A 16,696-nucleotide genomic window follows, 5' to 3' on the forward strand; every position below is an offset into this window, starting at 1 on the left:
TAAGAGGTCCTTGGAGAAGCTGGAAACAAGACAAGGAATGGAACTGATGAGTTTTATACCATGAGTGCTTCACTGCATGGCTAAAGTCTATGGGCAAGAAGGGAGAATGTACAGAGGATTAGGGAAAGGAATGACCAACTGAGTGGCAAAACTACTGGTGGAAGTGCTTGAAACCCAGGAGGCCCATGCCTTAGAGCACTGGTATTCAACAGGTGGCCCATGATGTGACCTAAGGGGTCAACAGCAGCACCACCAGGCAAATATATGATAAAATAAAAATAAGAACGTGGTCCCCTAATGCATGTTTAGGGCTAGTGCCAAGCCCCAGTCCTGAACAAAGAGGTGACATGGAGGAATGTTTGATCCTAAGTACCAGCAGCTTCCTAGTTAAAGGGTTTCCAGGGCTTACAGTTCTAACAACTTCCATACTTTACAATTACTAATATTTTGCATACGTATAAACATAAGGATAGATTAATTGAATAATCCTTACTTACATAAGACAAATCTTAAGTATCAAAATGATTTCCCCCCTGAATTACTTCCTACAGTTTTAGCCTTTGGCAAAAGTCGGTATAAAGTGCTGTGCCTTTGCCAATCAACAAAGCAGAATAAATTTCATAGAAATTACTATTAATCTCTCTAATTTCATATGTGCAATTATGATATTTTCAAAAAAAGAAAAAGAAAAAATGTTCAACTGATTTTATTATTTAAAATATCCTAAGCATGTTTACCATTGCCTTGAGTCTTGTTCTTTCTAACCCAGAGGACAGTACTTACCATTTTTCAAAATGGTTCTCAAAGGTATTGCAAGGGAAAGGAGATGCTTTTAGGCAACAAAGAGTTAATACAGAGCTGTCTGGTATCTGTTCATTCTGCCAAGAGAGAAAAAAGAGGGAGGAAATAGTGTAAATTAAAATATATCTTATAAGAAATGCTAGTACACTTGGGTGCTACCTAGAAGGGACAGCCTTGAAAACCAACCAAATGAAAAGTAGAACTTCCAGAATACAATACTAATTAGTTTTTATTCCTTAACATGGAGGGAGATAATTCATCCTCTTGGTACATCTGGGTGAATCTTCTGACCTTCAGATATCGAAGAGATGGGCTCTGAACAACAGTCCATTTACAAAGAATTTGCATTCATTTCTAAAAACAGTACTGTATATATAACAAGTGCTGTACAGAAACAAACTCAATCATCACAATTACTGACAGAAAGCCTAAAAACGTCCATTGACTAACAACAACAGCCCTGTTAGGTTTTATTTTAATACGTTTTTGTGAGTCATGATCAGAATGTGCAGAGTATAGGCCTTTACAGAAATGGTAAGGCTTGAAATTTATTCAAGGCTGTCTTGCTAGATAGTAAAGGTAAAGGTACCCCTGCCCGTACGGGCCAGTCGTGTCCGACTCTGGGGTTGCGCACCCATCTTGCTTAAGAGGCCGGGGGCCAGCGCTGTCCGAAGACACTTCCGGGTCACGTGGCCAGGGTGACAAGCTGCATCTGGCGAGCCAGCGCAGCACACGGAAACGCCGTTTACCTTCCCGCTAGTAAGTGGTCCCTATTTATCTACTTACACCCGGGGGTGCTTTCGAACTGCTAGGTTCTCCCGCCACGGAGATTCGAACCGCCGACCTGACGATCGGCAAGTCCTAGGCACTGAGGTTTTACCCACAGCGCCACCTGCGTCCCCGTCTTGCTAGATAGAACAGAGTTAATCTAAAACCAATTTCCTCAAGGCATGTTACAAATTAAACATTTATTACTACAGTTAGACTGATCTTATTTGGAATATATGAATTACTTGTCTATCTCGGTTTAAGAAAGGAAAATAGATAATATAGCTTTTTTTTCTTTTTTTACTTGAGAACTTTGAATCTGAATCAGAATATACATGCCACATCATAAACAGCTTTAAAAGTTTCCCCAGTTTCGAAAGGGGGTTGCTGTGTGACAATGATGGCTGAGTATGCTTTTCTTTAAGAAACACAAGTCCGAAAACTTAATTGGGCATGGAAAATCAGCTGCCAGCATTCTTTGGATCCCAGCCTACTGCTACTTCAAGCAGGCAAAGGAAAAAAGGGATAGTTCTTTTGGAAACTATGCCAACTGTATGAATACAGGAATAAATCAACTATTTGGAGGAAAGAGAGAGGCAGAAAAGCAAATATTTAGCCAGCATTTAGAAGGCTGCTAATATGAATCAGACAATTGATATTAAATACGAATCTTACTAGACCTTCTGCATAACGCAAAATCAAGTATGACTACTATACTCATGCAGTTGAGCAACTGGTTGGCACAACTTTCATTATCAATATCCTGTTGCAAAGAGATCTAATTTAAAATGATATATAATGAGTACATTTTGTGCAATAAAGATCAAAACAAAGCTTTCCATGCAAGAGAAAAAAGCAAATAAAAAGGAAACAAACGATCAACCATCTTCCATTTATATGAAGTATCAGTCCAACTATCAAGCTCCATGGCTCTTAAGAAAATCCTCAACTGAGAACACCAAAAATTGATTAGATAAGAGGGTATACTTAGTTCCAGATACCATCTTCTCATATTTTTATCTGACAGAGCGTTCCCAGCCTTGGAACTATTTTTTTTCCTTTTTTGATCTGAATTTAAAGCCTCTTCTAAAAAAACCGAACCCTTTGGCCCATTAGCCTACAGCAACATTAGTCAGTTTGATGCTAGAGTAATAAAACACAGTGATCTGGGCAGCTCACAGGCAACCATGAAGGGACACAATAGTCAGGAATGTAGACTATGTTTAGGAATGAACTACTTGAGTATTGTAAACACTTAGTCACCACGGCACCTCACTGACCTATCTAGTTTTATTTAAACCCCTTACATTCATCTGATAAATAGGGGAATAGCAACAGAACCAAAGCCCAACCGAAGGCATCTTTAAATACAGAATAGATCTTTAAAATAAGGGAAAAGTAATTATTACAACACTCTGTTATTATTCCTCATGCGGTTCATTTCCCCCCAAACATTACTTGCACAGCAACATCCCAATTTAGGGAAAAGCATGCAAAATTGCATTCAGACACAAACACGATTGTGCTTGTGTGTACATCTTACAAATACGTTCATTTCGACTAGATCTCTGCGCTTTCTAGAGACAGGTCACTGGGCCAAATGGACCAAAGCTGTATACCAACCAGTATTCTCGCTCCGCTCTGAAGTCGACCAGGCAACCTTGCAAGAAGCAGATCACTAACGTAGTGATCTCGGTTAGCTTAAAAAAACGGCAACAACTCCAAAGCTTGCCCACCCTGAGCTCCCTTAGAGGAAGGATGAGAGTGAAGCGCGGCGAAGCAAGGGAGAGCACAGCGTGCACGGCGCTGTTCAGAAGAGACTTAGCAGCTGGCAGGCAAAACCCACACGTAATTCAAAACAAGGATATTGAATCCACAAGAGAGTGACGTGGTAACGAAGAAACAAGCACAGCGGCTGGCTAGCTGTGGCCGTTCACGGGGTGGGGAGCAAGACAGGCGCCCCACAGACCCAAGGATGAGCCTGATACTCTCTCCCCACGCAGGGCAGACCTGCGGTGGGTTTTTCCCGCCGTCCCCCTCCGAGTTATTCCAGCCTAATTAGCAGCCCCCCCCCCAAATCCCAGGTGCCCCACGCACACCGTCCCTCCATTACTTGCTCGCCCCGCTCACGCCGCCCTTAAAACCGGGTTTCTATTTCGGGAGGCAGCAAAACACGCAACCCCGCGGAGGCTCCCCTAAGGGAGGCGGGAGGAAGGAGGACCCCGCCAGCGGCCGCTATGGCAGCTTCGGCTTCCTTCTCCCCTCACCTGAGGTCGCGGCCGCCTCGCGAGGCTTCCGGCCAGCCCCTCGCGCCGGCACAGCTGGGCTCCGAATGGACATCGAACGAAGCTACCTGTGACCCGGCTGCGGACTCCGGAGACTCAGCCCGGCGGCGACGGCGAGAAGGTGAGCACCACAGAGCTCCGCAACGCCTAGAAGGGAGCCTGATCACGGAGAAGAGGCAGACTAGAGCGTCGCCCCACAACAGCGGTGCCGGAAACGGAAGTGGGAGCCCGGAGCCCCGTCGCTAAAGTCGTCCGGGTGCCGCGCATGCTGGTCGGCCTCGTACCCCACAAGGTCACCCACGTGCGGGATGCTGCGTTCGGCGGTGGCGGCCTTGGCCCCGTCGGGCCTGCCGGGGCGCCCGTTGCTGCTGACGGCTGTGAGCCTGTCGCCTGGGAAGCGGCTCTCTTCGCGAGGCCCGGCGGGTCAGAGCGAGCAGCGCCGCGGCCCGGCAAAGCCCCGCTTCCCTCCTCTGCGGATCCCCGAGGAGGCCGAAACGACCCGCTTGGTCGCGGAGAAGGCGCGGGCCCCGCCGCCCCTGCGAAGGTTCATCGCCTGTCCCCACCTCGCGCGCGCCGTAGCCTCCAGTCTGCAAAGCGGGAGGGGCTCCGAGGGGCCGGAGACGATGGTGCTGGAATGCGAGCCAGGTCAGGGTTAGAGACGCTTGGTCCTCTTTACCTGTTACAGTGGTACCTCGGGTTACATAAGCTTCAGGTTACATACCCTTCAGGTTACAGCCTCCGCTAACCCAGAAATAGTACCTCAGGTTAAGAAACTTTGCTTCAAGATGAGAACAGAAATCGTGCTCCGGCAGCGCAGCGGCAGCAGGAGGCCCCATTAGCTAAAGTGGTGCTTCAGGTTAAGAACAATTTCAGGTTAAGAACGGACCTCCGGAACGAATTAAGTACTTAACCCGAGGTACCACTGTACTTTGACTTCTGCATCACTCGCTGCACCAGCAGTGCCCCGGGATCTTATTGCTAAGAGTTGGAAGGGACCCCAAGGGCCACCTAGTCTAGTCTTGTAATGCAGGAATCCTGCCCGCCACCATCACTGGTTGGGCTCGAACCACCAACCTTCTGGTTAACAGCCAGATGCACGGACCGATTGCACCACTTGCAAATAATTCTTTTAGAATAAAGAAACAGGTGTAGGAACCTAGGAGAAAAGTAATATACTGAGTCACACCTTTAGTTGATCTAGTTCTGTATCATCAACAACACTAGCTGGCAGTGGTTGCCTGCAGTTTCAGACCAGGGTCTCTCCCAGTTCTACTTGGAGATGCCTGGAAATCTTCTGTATACATTCTGCCTGTGGGTGACGGGCGATGCCCAATATATAGGCAGTGTTCCAGAGAGTTTGCCAACAGTATCTCAATTACTTTCGGAGCCTAGATTTTAACCAAATGTTTTTCTGTCTTGTGATTCCATACCTTGACTGTTAGGCTATTGGATTAGACAGTACTAAGGAAGCTCCCATTAGCTTCTAAGACCCAATTGTTCCTTCCCCCTTTTCTCTTGTGAAACTCACCGCCGTTTGCTCTCCTGGCAAATGGAACAGTAAAACTAATGAACAAAATCTTCCACAGAACCTACATACAGCGTTAAGCTTACAAGGTGAACTTCAAAACTCTATGTTGAATGCAATACAAGGCATTTCTTGAAGTTCCAGGTGCCAACTAATTAGGCTTTTCTAATTGAAATAACTAAGATCTGTGAAAGAGAGCTTTCAAAATCATGATCGAATGAATGCATATCGCAACATATGGGACTTAGTTTTGAAAAAAGGCAAGTGTGGTGAGACACGGTAAAAGCAAATAAAATTATGCATGATATGGAGAAAGTGAGTACAGAGACATTTTCCCCACTCATAATACTAGAAGCTGGGGTCATTTAATGTAGCTGAATATTGTAATAATAATAATAATAATAATAATAATAATAATAATAATAATAATAATAAATTTATTACTTATACCCTGCCCATCTGGCTGAGTCTCCCCAGCCACTAAGATTTTAAGCAGACATCTTAACACTGTGCATAGATTAACTATGGAATCTGCTAACCCAAGATGTAGTCACACCTTTGACAACCTTATAAGGGGGTTAGACAGTTTCATGCAAAATGAATCTTATCGGTAGTTACTAGTGATGGCCGTTCACTGCCTTCAGAATTTGAGGCAGTATGCCACTGAATGCCAGCATCTGGAGAGTACAAGGGAGAGTACTGTTGCGCTCATGTCCTCCTTTGTGGCTTCTGTGAGAACAGAATACTAGTCTAAGTGGGCCTTGGTCTGATATCACCTGAGATATTTCATTTTTAATATAAATGTCCCACAGTTTCTTTTATAAAATTGGTTGTTGGTGATTGCTGGCTATCGAGAGAAATATGCTGGCAGAAACCCCAAAGTATATCAAGTTGGCCATTGTTTTCCTCCAGTTGTCTTCAGCTGAAGGTTATACTATTGAAAAGTTGCCCCTTCAATAGTTTTTTTTTAAATTCACATTTCCTGCAATTTTTATTTCTTCTTTATGCTTGTATATAATATGTTGCAAGGGATAGAATCCAGTGCAGTCCCTTGAGAAGTTTTGCATGTTTACATTCATATTTATATTTTTCTCTTCCTAACTCACAGGGCCTTTGGGTTCTTCTTGGTCATTCTTTTAAACTAAAACTGTGTTTAATGCCGGTGTTTAACCGTGGAATTTTTTTTTAGGTCCTGGAGTGTTAACCCGAACATTACTCAATGCTGGTGCCCATGTGATAGCTCTGGAGAGTAATAAGTCATTTGTTCCTGACTTAGAGGTAGGTTTGTACATGGGGGACTGAAATTTGTGGCTAAACAAAAAGATAAGGAGATGGTTGATGTTTTAGCTTTAAAACTGGACCTCACAAAAATCTGTAAAAGGAAAAAATGAGAGATTTAATTTATCTCAAAGTATATTGTTTTCATGACAGGTTTGTCATTAATTGTTCTTTTTCTTTTTAATTCTTTTTTCTTTTCTTTTGGTTACAACTATGTCTCTAACACTCAATTTATGGTAATTTTTTAAAAAAACAACATTTTATTTTATTTTATTTAAAACCAAGATAAAGGCACAGGATAAATCCCAGCATCTCCTGTTAAAAGGTCTTGAGCAGCAGCTCTGGAAAAATCACTGCATGAGACATTGGAGAGAGGCTGCTCTCTCAGTAGACAATACAGTATTTGGCTAGATGGGTTAATAGACTGACTCAGTTAAAACAAATTCAGATGTTAATTTCACCTTCTAATGATTTGTTTCTGTTTAGTCTCTGAAGGAAAAAGCAGATGGCCAGCTAGAAGTGGTGCATTGTGACTTTTTCAGATTGGACCCTATGGGTATTGGATCCTTGAAGCCACCTTTTATGTATTCTGAAAGACTTTTTGAGAACTTGGGCATCTTAACAGTTCCTTGGACAGCAGGTACTTATAACTGGTACATATCAACTGTAGATGATTAGCAGATCAATATTTAATTGTTTCTATTTGGCTTTTTCCATTTGGTGTGCTTGAGGCAGATATCTTCAGATGAAACAACAGCAGTTAAATACATTGTAAAATGGCACCTTTTTCCAAAGCTTTTTAGGAAGAGGAAAGTTTTCATGGCTTGCCTAAAGCCACTGCTTCCCAAGGGAGTGTTCCGTAACTGCTTTGGGAACTATTATGATCCAAAGGTTGTGTATAAATATAAAAATGACTGTGGTGCCACCGTGGAGAGAGCCCTGTATCTTGTGGGTAGCCAATCTAATATTTGAATGTCAAAGCCTCACTAGAGGATTTAAGAGGTCTCATATGAAGGGTAGCAATATTCAAGGCATTAATGAAGTGGGAGTTATTTTTGTAATGATTCTGCTATTGTCTATTTATTTATTTGGTGGTTATTTTATTTAGTAGCGGTGAACATATACATTTTTTTCATTCATTTTGCTCGATTTTCTGTACAGATGTTCCTCTAAAAGTGATTGGAATTGTGCCACAAAGAAAGGAAAGGAACCTGATTTGGAAGCTTCTCTATGCCTTATATGAACGCAGTTCTATATATAAATACGGAAGAACAGAACTGAACCTCTTTGTCAGTGAAAAAGAATACAAGGTATTTATGTATAAGATAGCTTGATAATACGCCAGCTGCTATGTGGTTGTGTTAAGAAATCAAACATACTTTGTAAAAGTTATTTTAATGCAGTGTTTAAATGTATTAATTATTTTAATTTTTAAGCAAATAACATTTCTGTACTAGTCAGTTCCATGAACAAAAAAGAAGTTTTAATAACTCTTGTATTGGCAGCAAGTAGGGTAGTAATTATGTGTTGCACAGTCAATGAATAGATAAGTGCAGATTTTTTAAAATTTATAATGAAACATAACCTTGGAAAAATAGAGGTTGTAGTCCTAAAAGATTTGGCTTCCTCTTTCAGTAGGCCAAATATCTGTGGACAATTTCTCAACAGAGGTCCTGTGCCTGTTAGGAAAATTTTATCCCAGTTGGGGGGAAATGTACTTGACAAATATTCAGAGGAACAAAGCCCTTGTATTAAGTTATGTTTCCCTGGCTAATTTCACAGAATATAATTAAGCTCTGGCAAGTATTGGGAGATGACAGTAATGATCAACAAGCACTCAGTGTAGTGGTGTGGGATAAGGAACTGGAAAACACAACTGTTGATTACAAACAAGAATTACTAAAAATTACTGAAAAACTTAATCTAATCAAGTCCTGCCTCTTCAGAATGATCCATTTTATATGTAAATGATTTTATCTGCATATAGTGCTTTTTGCACTTATGGTCACATATACCACTTTCCTGTTACTAAGAACTTTTTTATTTTACTATTTGCTTTTCACTACTGCCTATCAGTTGCAATAAGGTATGGGAAGTGTTGTTTGCCATAAAACTCTGGAATAATTTTACTAATCCATGGCATCTCTCATCCGAAGGAATGGTTTACTCATCTGCTCAGCTAATATTTCATTAAGGTGGAGCTCTGCAACAAAATGTTGGTATAGTTCTGCTGTGCATGTAAAACTGGTGACTGGGGTTTATGTGTGAATTTTTTAAAAATAAAAAATGAGTGTTCGTGCTCTAACTTGGGCCTTATTTCATGTGCAAAACTTCCTGAGATAGGTTGTGGTTTTGTTTTTGCTTTTTTGAACGTTTGAAAGTTCAAAATCAGTAAGAAGAAAAAGAAGAGTTTGGATTTGATATCCTGCCTTTCACTCCCCTTCAGGAGTCTCAAAGCGGCTAACATTCTCCTTTCCCTTCCTCCCCCACAACAAACACTCTGTGAGGTGAGTGGGGCTGAGAGACTTCACAGAAGTGTGACTAGCCCAAGGTCACCCAGCAGCTGCATGTGGAGGAGCGGAGACCCGAACCAGGTTCCCCAGATTAGGAGACTACCGCTCTTAACCACTACACCACACTACACCACATGGGGCTTCTGAATGCAGTGGTGTGATTTGGCTTGGGGAGAGGTCTGAGGGGGCAGTTTAAATAAATTGAACTTTGCTCCACCCCAAGAGGAATCCAAAAGAGCCCCAGCCCTCCCTCTGACCTGCAGTATTAATGGTGGACTACAATACGGGGCTACTATAAGCTCCTCTGGCTCCCCATAGCTCTCCAACCTGCAATAAGGGTATAGCAGTGAACTGTACCCCTGGGTTCTCTCCCAGCCCAGCTTGAGGTACAGAGGTACATTTTTTGTACTCTGTTTTAGCCAAACCTGCAGTAGGCACCTGCTACTTTTATACAGTACTGCAGAGTTGTTATAGACTACCCAGAACTGTATTCATTGTTGTCATATAAACCCCAGGATTGTCATAAACCACTCTTCTCCTTAATGCCTTCTAACGTGAATGAACTGGTTTTGCTTTGAATCATCAACATTTCAAATATGAACTGAATTAGAAAGAGCAGGAACTCTATTCTTTGCTGTTACCTTGTGAGTATCTTATGTAATGGAATTGGGGTTGATAACTTGGTACACAATCTGAGGCACATTAAGATAATTGGATTCTCCATTGATTTCTGTTCCTGATGACATTTTAAAATACCTTCTAAGAACCAGAAAATAAGTTAGTGGATATTGCTGTTTTTGCTGTATAAAGACGGACTCTCTCCCTTGATGGTCGGAAATAGAATATTAGATGATATAATAATTGTACTTTATATATACATTTTGGATCTTCAGAACTATAGCAACTGCTTTGGAAGAAAGGGAACAGCAGTATAGATACTGAGTTGGCACAGTTTCGTATTTTGACTCATGACTGAAAATAGTACTGTAGTTCTGTTGTAGCATAACAGTGCTTCTAATATAGCCTTGGACAAGCGAGACTTGTACCTTGATTCAACTTTCAGGTGCTACTCGGAACTTCCTGCTTTAATCAAGCCTTCCGGTGTTCATGATAAAGTCAGAAATTTTGCATAAATATAAATGCTGATTTTGTTCCTTGCCAGACTCTTGTTGCAAAGCCTGGGGAAACAAGAATCTATCAACCACTAAGTGTACTATGGCAAACAGCCTGCGACATTCAGCTTCTGCGTATGGTGAGTGTTTAATACATGCAATGAATAGTAATGCAATAATGCTGCTCTTAGGGCTCTTAATGGTAAGGCAATATTTCTATTGTGCCAGGTTTTACTTGGCTGGAAACTACTCCCACCCACCTGCTTGTAAGCAGGAAGCACTTCCACCTGCCCACAGGTGAGGATGCGCCTTCAAGGGACGCCACTCAGAAGGGTCCCTTGATCTTGTGGAGCAGCTTTTTGTTTTGCAGGCATGCAGCAGGAAGCAAATATTTAAATACCTTGTGTGTAAAAGGAAGATTACCCATGGCACTTTAGATCGCCTTCTCCCAGATCTTTGTCATAATTTCTCAAGCAGTTATTTTGTCATTTCCTTAGCACTTATTGCTGTACAAATGCTTACATTCTTAATCAGAAGCCAAAGAGCTGCATGTGGTGCTCATGTGTGATCGGAACATCACATGCTTCACTGATGGGGAGCCTTGAGCTGCCCTGAATAGGTACTGCTGAAAGTTGAGGGAACCTCTAGAGCAGGTGTTCCCAAACTGGCCTGTGGACCACCAGTGCTCTGTGGCAAGTCCTTATTGAATATTCATACTGTTGCATTACTGTTCACTTCCTTCTAGGAGCCTTGGCCTTCGTTTCTGACTAATTCAAAAAATGGTGGACTCTCTATACCAAAGAGTGTGGTAAGCTAAACATACTTGAATGCTTAAGGAAATGCTGTGTGAATGCAAACATTCTCAGATTCATTGAACTATTGCCCAGATTGCTGTTTTAGTGAGGGATACACAGGTCATTCAGCTGTGCACTTAGCAATCAGCTCTCAGTCTCCAAAATGCTTTTCGCGTAAGCCAAATCTATACTGGTAGGGCTAGCGTCAGCAGCACTCATTGAAAATCCAGGTTGCAAAACATCTTTGTTCTTATACTTTTGCAATAATTGCCACGTCATTGTCGTTGAATGTGGTTGGGGATTGTTAATATGGTGATCCAAGCAAAACTGGTGCACGTTATGCAAAATCCAGACTAGTGAACAAACTAATGTTTAATGGACCTCAGTGATGGTTTTGTTTTGTTTGGTAGCAGCCCAGTGGAACAGGGAGTAACACACACACACACACACAGAGAGAGAGAGAGAGAGAGAGAGAGAGAGAGAGAGAGAAATGACGAACTTCCTACTAGAGATGAATGGTTACCCAAACTTACAGACTATGCAGAATAAGCCTCTCTTTCTGAAAGAATCAGAGACAAACCCAGACAGGAGTTCATTCCAGAATGGGATAATTTCAAGAACTACTTGAAAAATAGTTGTAATATAAGCATGGTAGTTGCCTTTGAATGATTTCTGTAAATAATATATATAAAGTAAAATGACATCAAAATGGAAAAGAGAATTTTTACAAATAATAATGACAAATTAAAGTAATATGTTTATTACAAAGGGAAACATGGAGAAAATGGGAGGTCTTATGTTTGTGTAGAAAACACATAGCTGAAATTATATGTAATTTTCTTTGTGAACATAGATATCCTTATTGGACCGACTGAAATGAAGATAACTACATCTTGTATATATATGGGAAATGAGTAATAAAGCATTTAAAAATCCAAAGAGAGAGAAAGAGCAAAGAATACCAATTGTGACTGTAACAGTAGCTGGAGGCCATCTGTCAGGGATTCTTTAGTTGTGATTCCTGTATTACGTGGTTTGGACTGGATGACCCTTGGAATCTCTTTCAGCTCTGCCATTCTATGATTCTATGTGTTATTCAATTGATCTGGAAAGAAATGAAAAATGGAAATGATATGAAATAGAATTACGAATCATACAGTAATGTAGAAAATGGAAAAATAATATGTATATAGGAATTAATACAGTATTCAGTAAAATATGATTAAATGATTAGCAATTGGGTATGATTTGCATATGGGTTATCATTTGTCATTGAATTAAAAAGCAGCATTGACAAAGCAATCAATCTAGATAAGTAACAACAACTGTCTTCCTCTAGCCCATCTAGCTGTGAAATAATTCTAAGTTCCTAGCATATTAGAGCAATCAAAATTCATAGTTGTCAAACATAGGGTGGTAGACCAAATCCGGTCCTTAGAGTGGGCAAACCAGATAGCAGCACAAAAAGCAGAAAGAATAATCTAGAAAAACTGGGTATGTCTTTTGTAACAGTCAGCAACAGGATCAGGGTGTTGGGCATTTCCATCGGATAAACATTTCCATCAATTTCACTGTTTATATGGGCAGATCCACATAAAACATGGACTAAGAAATACCATAATTCATCAGGGGAGGGAATGAGCAACTGAGACCCCTGTTGTATGAGGGGTTCCCCACACACTGACCTATGATACACTTGCAGTGTTGGTTTGCCCTTTCTGGAAGACTTATTGGGTAAAAGACACATATTAATATGTTTTTAATTTTTTGTGTTATATGCAGCTGCTGCAGAATGACCACTTATGCCTAATACGGCTGACGCCGCGGAAGAATTTGTTTACAGACAACTTGACAACTAGTAATTCAAGAATATTTGTTGTGATGGTGAAGCAATGCCTTGCTAAAAGCAAGACTAAACTAATAGATAAATTAAAGTGAGTAAAAGTCAGTTTCTTTAGCTGACATCCAGCGTGGAAAAGAATTTAGTCGGATATGGCACTTGGCGTCAACCTGAACAATATTATATAGAATTTGCTTAAGTTTCAAAACGCTGCACGTCTTTAGATGTGTGACTAACGTTTGGGAAGACTAGTTGGCTTTGTGGCTGGATACCTGAGCACAGTGGCTGGCAGCCAAGTGGTTACTGAGCCAGTTTGACTTTTGAATTTTTTAAAACAGCAGAGGCCCTCCGTCCCATTGCCATATCAAATACTATGTTTAAAAGCTGCATTTATTTAAACATGGTTGGTTATTTGGCATGGAAAACATAAGGCCAAAGCCCTTTGGGAATGTAGAACCAGTTGCTTGGTTATTTGGATCCTGAACAAAGATCTATTTTAGGCATGCCTAAGGTAGGGATGCTTACTCTGAACAGGAGTTACAGTGCCATACCAAAAGCTGCTTCTGGAATTTCTTTCATTGCAGCAATAAGAAAAGGGAGGTTGGTGCTTGATAAACTTAAGTTCCAACCACCGCCAGAGGTTTCAGTATTGGCCATTTTATGTTTTAGATAGTCTTCACTTGTATACATGTATCCTCAAAAGCATCCTGGAAACATGCTGTGATGCATTAACTTAAACACTGAAGTCAGCGTTTGCGTTTTGGGGTTTCATGACGGTGACCAGAGACCCCATGTTGCATAATTAGTTTAGCCACTGGAGTTATATTCACAATCTAACAGTTAATGGAAAATAATGATGGTTTAAGGAATGAAATCTGATGAGATCCGTATTAAAGATTGGCTTTGTTTTAATAAGGTATTGATCAGCATTATCTTTAACTATCCCATTGTGACCGATTCCCTCTCCCCCCGCCTTTCTTCTGTTTCAGTTTATGGAGTTCCCAAGGTGGGAAGGAATTGCTGAGACAGTTGGAGATACCAGAAAACATTACAACGGGTAGTCTATATCCAGAGCAGTACAAAAGCCTTTTTGAGATTATGGAACAAGCTAATGAATTTGACCAAAGCTGGCTCTATGATGAAGATTCTGTGGAGGATAGCAGGGGCATCAATTTTTAATCTGAAACTGGTTTATTTTGAAAAGGAGCTTGTTATGGTGCAAATGATAGTGGCCTGAAACCTCTTTATCAGTGAGGATAATTTAGTTGATAAATTATCAGGTGATAAATTATGAAGGTGACGCCACATAAAAATTCAACATCTTACACATGCCTGATTTGTCCTCCATGGGAAATTTCATGTCATTGCATTTTCTAAGGTGTAAGGCAAGATCCTTTGTTGTTCAAAACATAGCGAACTATTTTCAGTCCTGTTTTTATTCCTTGTATTACAGCAGAGCTACTTTTGGAATATAAGGCAAACATAGCATCAAAAATAAATACAAAGCTTGAAATGCATAGACTTGCACATTAAAAAAACCACCAGGTACTGTAAACCAAAAATTTGCCAAAAGAAGCAAGAAAATGTTTATTTCTGGTTTAAAGACTTGTGCTCAAATACTTGAGTTACTCTAGAACTGGCCCCCACATGGAAAAATGTTTGCAAAAATTGCTCTGCCTTTATATATATATATTGTATAAACTTATGTAAATAGTATATAGTGAATGCACTTCAGTTATCCTGTTTTCTGACCAGGATGTTAACTACTATGTAAACTAAAAGAGGTTTGTCTCATGACAAACCTTTTTCTAATTTATAAAAATGTAAATATTTTCATTAAAAATGCAATAAAACACTATTTCTAGTCAAGAGACTGATTTCTTTTGCAACTGTTTCGTCCTGTCTACCCAGGCCCTTGTACACTGCGGCTGAAGAGCTGTATGAAAATTTCTCAAATATAATTGCCAGAATCAAATTAAGTAATTCTGATAGTGCAGAAATTTCCATGTGTACATCAAAACTTTCCCCTTGCTCGCTCTTCCTTTTTCCCACTTCATTCTCCTCAAATCTGCTCTAGAGGGCTGGGGCAGAGGAAGAGGAACGGAACTTGTACAGTCCGAAGTCCTTGTTCTAAGAACTAGTTTGTTGTTTGACGGCCGTAGAGGGGTGGGGAAAAGATACTGTAAGCTTCTTTGTGGATACTGTTTGTGCTGTTGATGATGTATATAAAGCCAAAGACAGTTGGGAAATGGGGGAGGAGAGATTATTAAAATGGAAGGACCTGTAGTCACTCCTTGCACAGGGAATTCTGTAATCATAAGAAATGAATGTAGGATGATGATGATGAAATTTATTCTTCTTAGATTCACTAGTACATCTTAGGGTAAGTTACAGTAATTTAAAAGGAGTAGTTGAACTCCTGTTTTGTTTCTTTATAATGTGTTGGATTCAGAGAAAAGCTGCAATTCTGCAAAGTACTTGCCTGAATTCAGTGATGACTTACTTCTGAGTAGACATGTACAGAACTGCATTGTAAGTTAGCTGTACTTAAGTTTCATTTGATTTCAGTGGGAATTAACAAGTCCAATTATACCTGCTCTAAAGTAAGTCTAATTTATGTCAGTAGAGCTTACACCCAAGTAAGCAGGGCTAGTATTGCAGCTTAAGTCATTACTAACTTTTCACATTTATCGAAATGCAATTAACGAAGACTGCAGTTCTGTGCTCTTACTTGGGAATAAGCAACACTGAACACTATGAGCTTCCTTTTGAGTATTATGATTATTATTTACTTGTTGCATTATACAAAATGTATGTCTCAAAGCGACTTACTTTTTTTTTAAAAAAAACCTGATATTAAAATATATTTAAAAAAAAACATTATCTAAAAGTGCTCATGCTGCAAGTACACATGTATAGGATTGTGATATTAATTTGAACCCTACCAATAATTCCTTTCCAACTTTTCCCAAGTGCCCAAGCCAGTTTACAGCATTATGTAAGTAACATTATGTAAACCACTAACAGGCAAAGCAATCCTTAATGTGTGGGACAACTAATATGCTAGATCAATGCTTCAGAAATAAAATACGCTGAAACATATTTGTGTGGGGTGGGGGCAGGAAGGAAGGAAGAGGCAGGCGGTGTGCTGATAAAAACAATTATAGCCCTAATACAGGGAACATGCTGAAAATATTTTGAAAACTACTGCTGAACATTAAGAAACAGGACCTAGATAACTGGCCTTTTAAATTGTGAGTTAGACCCTGACTTTAAGTGGCCCACATTAGAAGTACCACAACCATTTTCTTCTTGTTTTTTAAAATCGGGAGAAAGATTGGGGGTGGCTGATGGATGGTAGAATTATCCATTACAATATCCACCAAGTTCTTCCAGTCAACACGGTTGGAAAAATCTAATCTTAATTTAACAACCCGGTAAAAGTGCTCAGAAAACTTTTGATGTCTGACTGTTGCATTATTTAAGGAGGGACAATTTTTCCTTTGAGAATAAGGAGTCATATTGCATTGCAAAGTAGAATCGGTTACCTGTAGCAAACACTATTCTTAGCAACATGATCTCATTTGACAACGATACAATGTCATGCTAGTAAGTCACAAAGAACACTGTACAGGAGCAACATTATACAACCATCCTTGAAGGTCAGATAATAACCTAAAACACTTATCTTCATTGGGCAGAGGGCTTTATTAATGCAAGTATGCAGAGCCTGAAATTATATAACAAAAAGGTCTTGAAATAGGCTGTTGAAACATTTGT

The 16,696-nt window shown here is 40.4% G+C and overlaps 2 protein-coding genes across 4 annotated transcripts in view; one reads left to right on the forward strand and one right to left on the reverse strand.

The window, feature by feature from the left end:
* The window catches only part of CNST (consortin, connexin sorting protein), a 41,903-nt gene extending 37,903 nt beyond the window's left edge, over window positions 1-4,000 (reverse strand). Inside the window, exons 1-2 of one of the 3 annotated variants that reach the window (XM_083432178.1) lie at window positions 3,837-4,000; window positions 784-878 (exon numbers count right to left, since the gene is read on the reverse strand). The gene's annotated coding sequence lies outside the window, so the exon portion shown is untranslated. Of the gene's footprint in view, window positions 1-783; window positions 879-3,192; window positions 3,399-3,836 lie in introns of those variants that run through there. The other 2 variants (XM_083432180.1, XM_083432179.1) reach the window with 2 other exon arrangements.
* Window positions 4,001-4,162: 162 nt separating this feature from the next.
* Window positions 4,163-14,785, forward strand: TFB2M (transcription factor B2, mitochondrial; the record flags this gene model as incomplete). Its single annotated transcript, XM_083432251.1, has 8 exons — window positions 4,163-4,499; window positions 6,569-6,657; window positions 7,144-7,297; window positions 7,819-7,967; window positions 10,333-10,422; window positions 11,028-11,090; window positions 12,859-13,010; window positions 13,906-14,785. 8 exons carry the CDS (start codon window positions 4,163-4,165, stop codon window positions 14,093-14,095), a joined length of 1,224 nt encoding a protein of 407 aa, XP_083288377.1. The 3' UTR covers window positions 14,096-14,785.
* Window positions 14,786-16,696: the final 1,911 nt, after the last annotated feature.

This window comes from Podarcis tiliguerta, assembly GCF_965153285.1.
Source record: "Podarcis tiliguerta genome assembly, chromosome: 3".
Taxonomy (NCBI): Eukaryota; Metazoa; Chordata; class Lepidosauria; order Squamata; family Lacertidae; genus Podarcis; species Podarcis tiliguerta.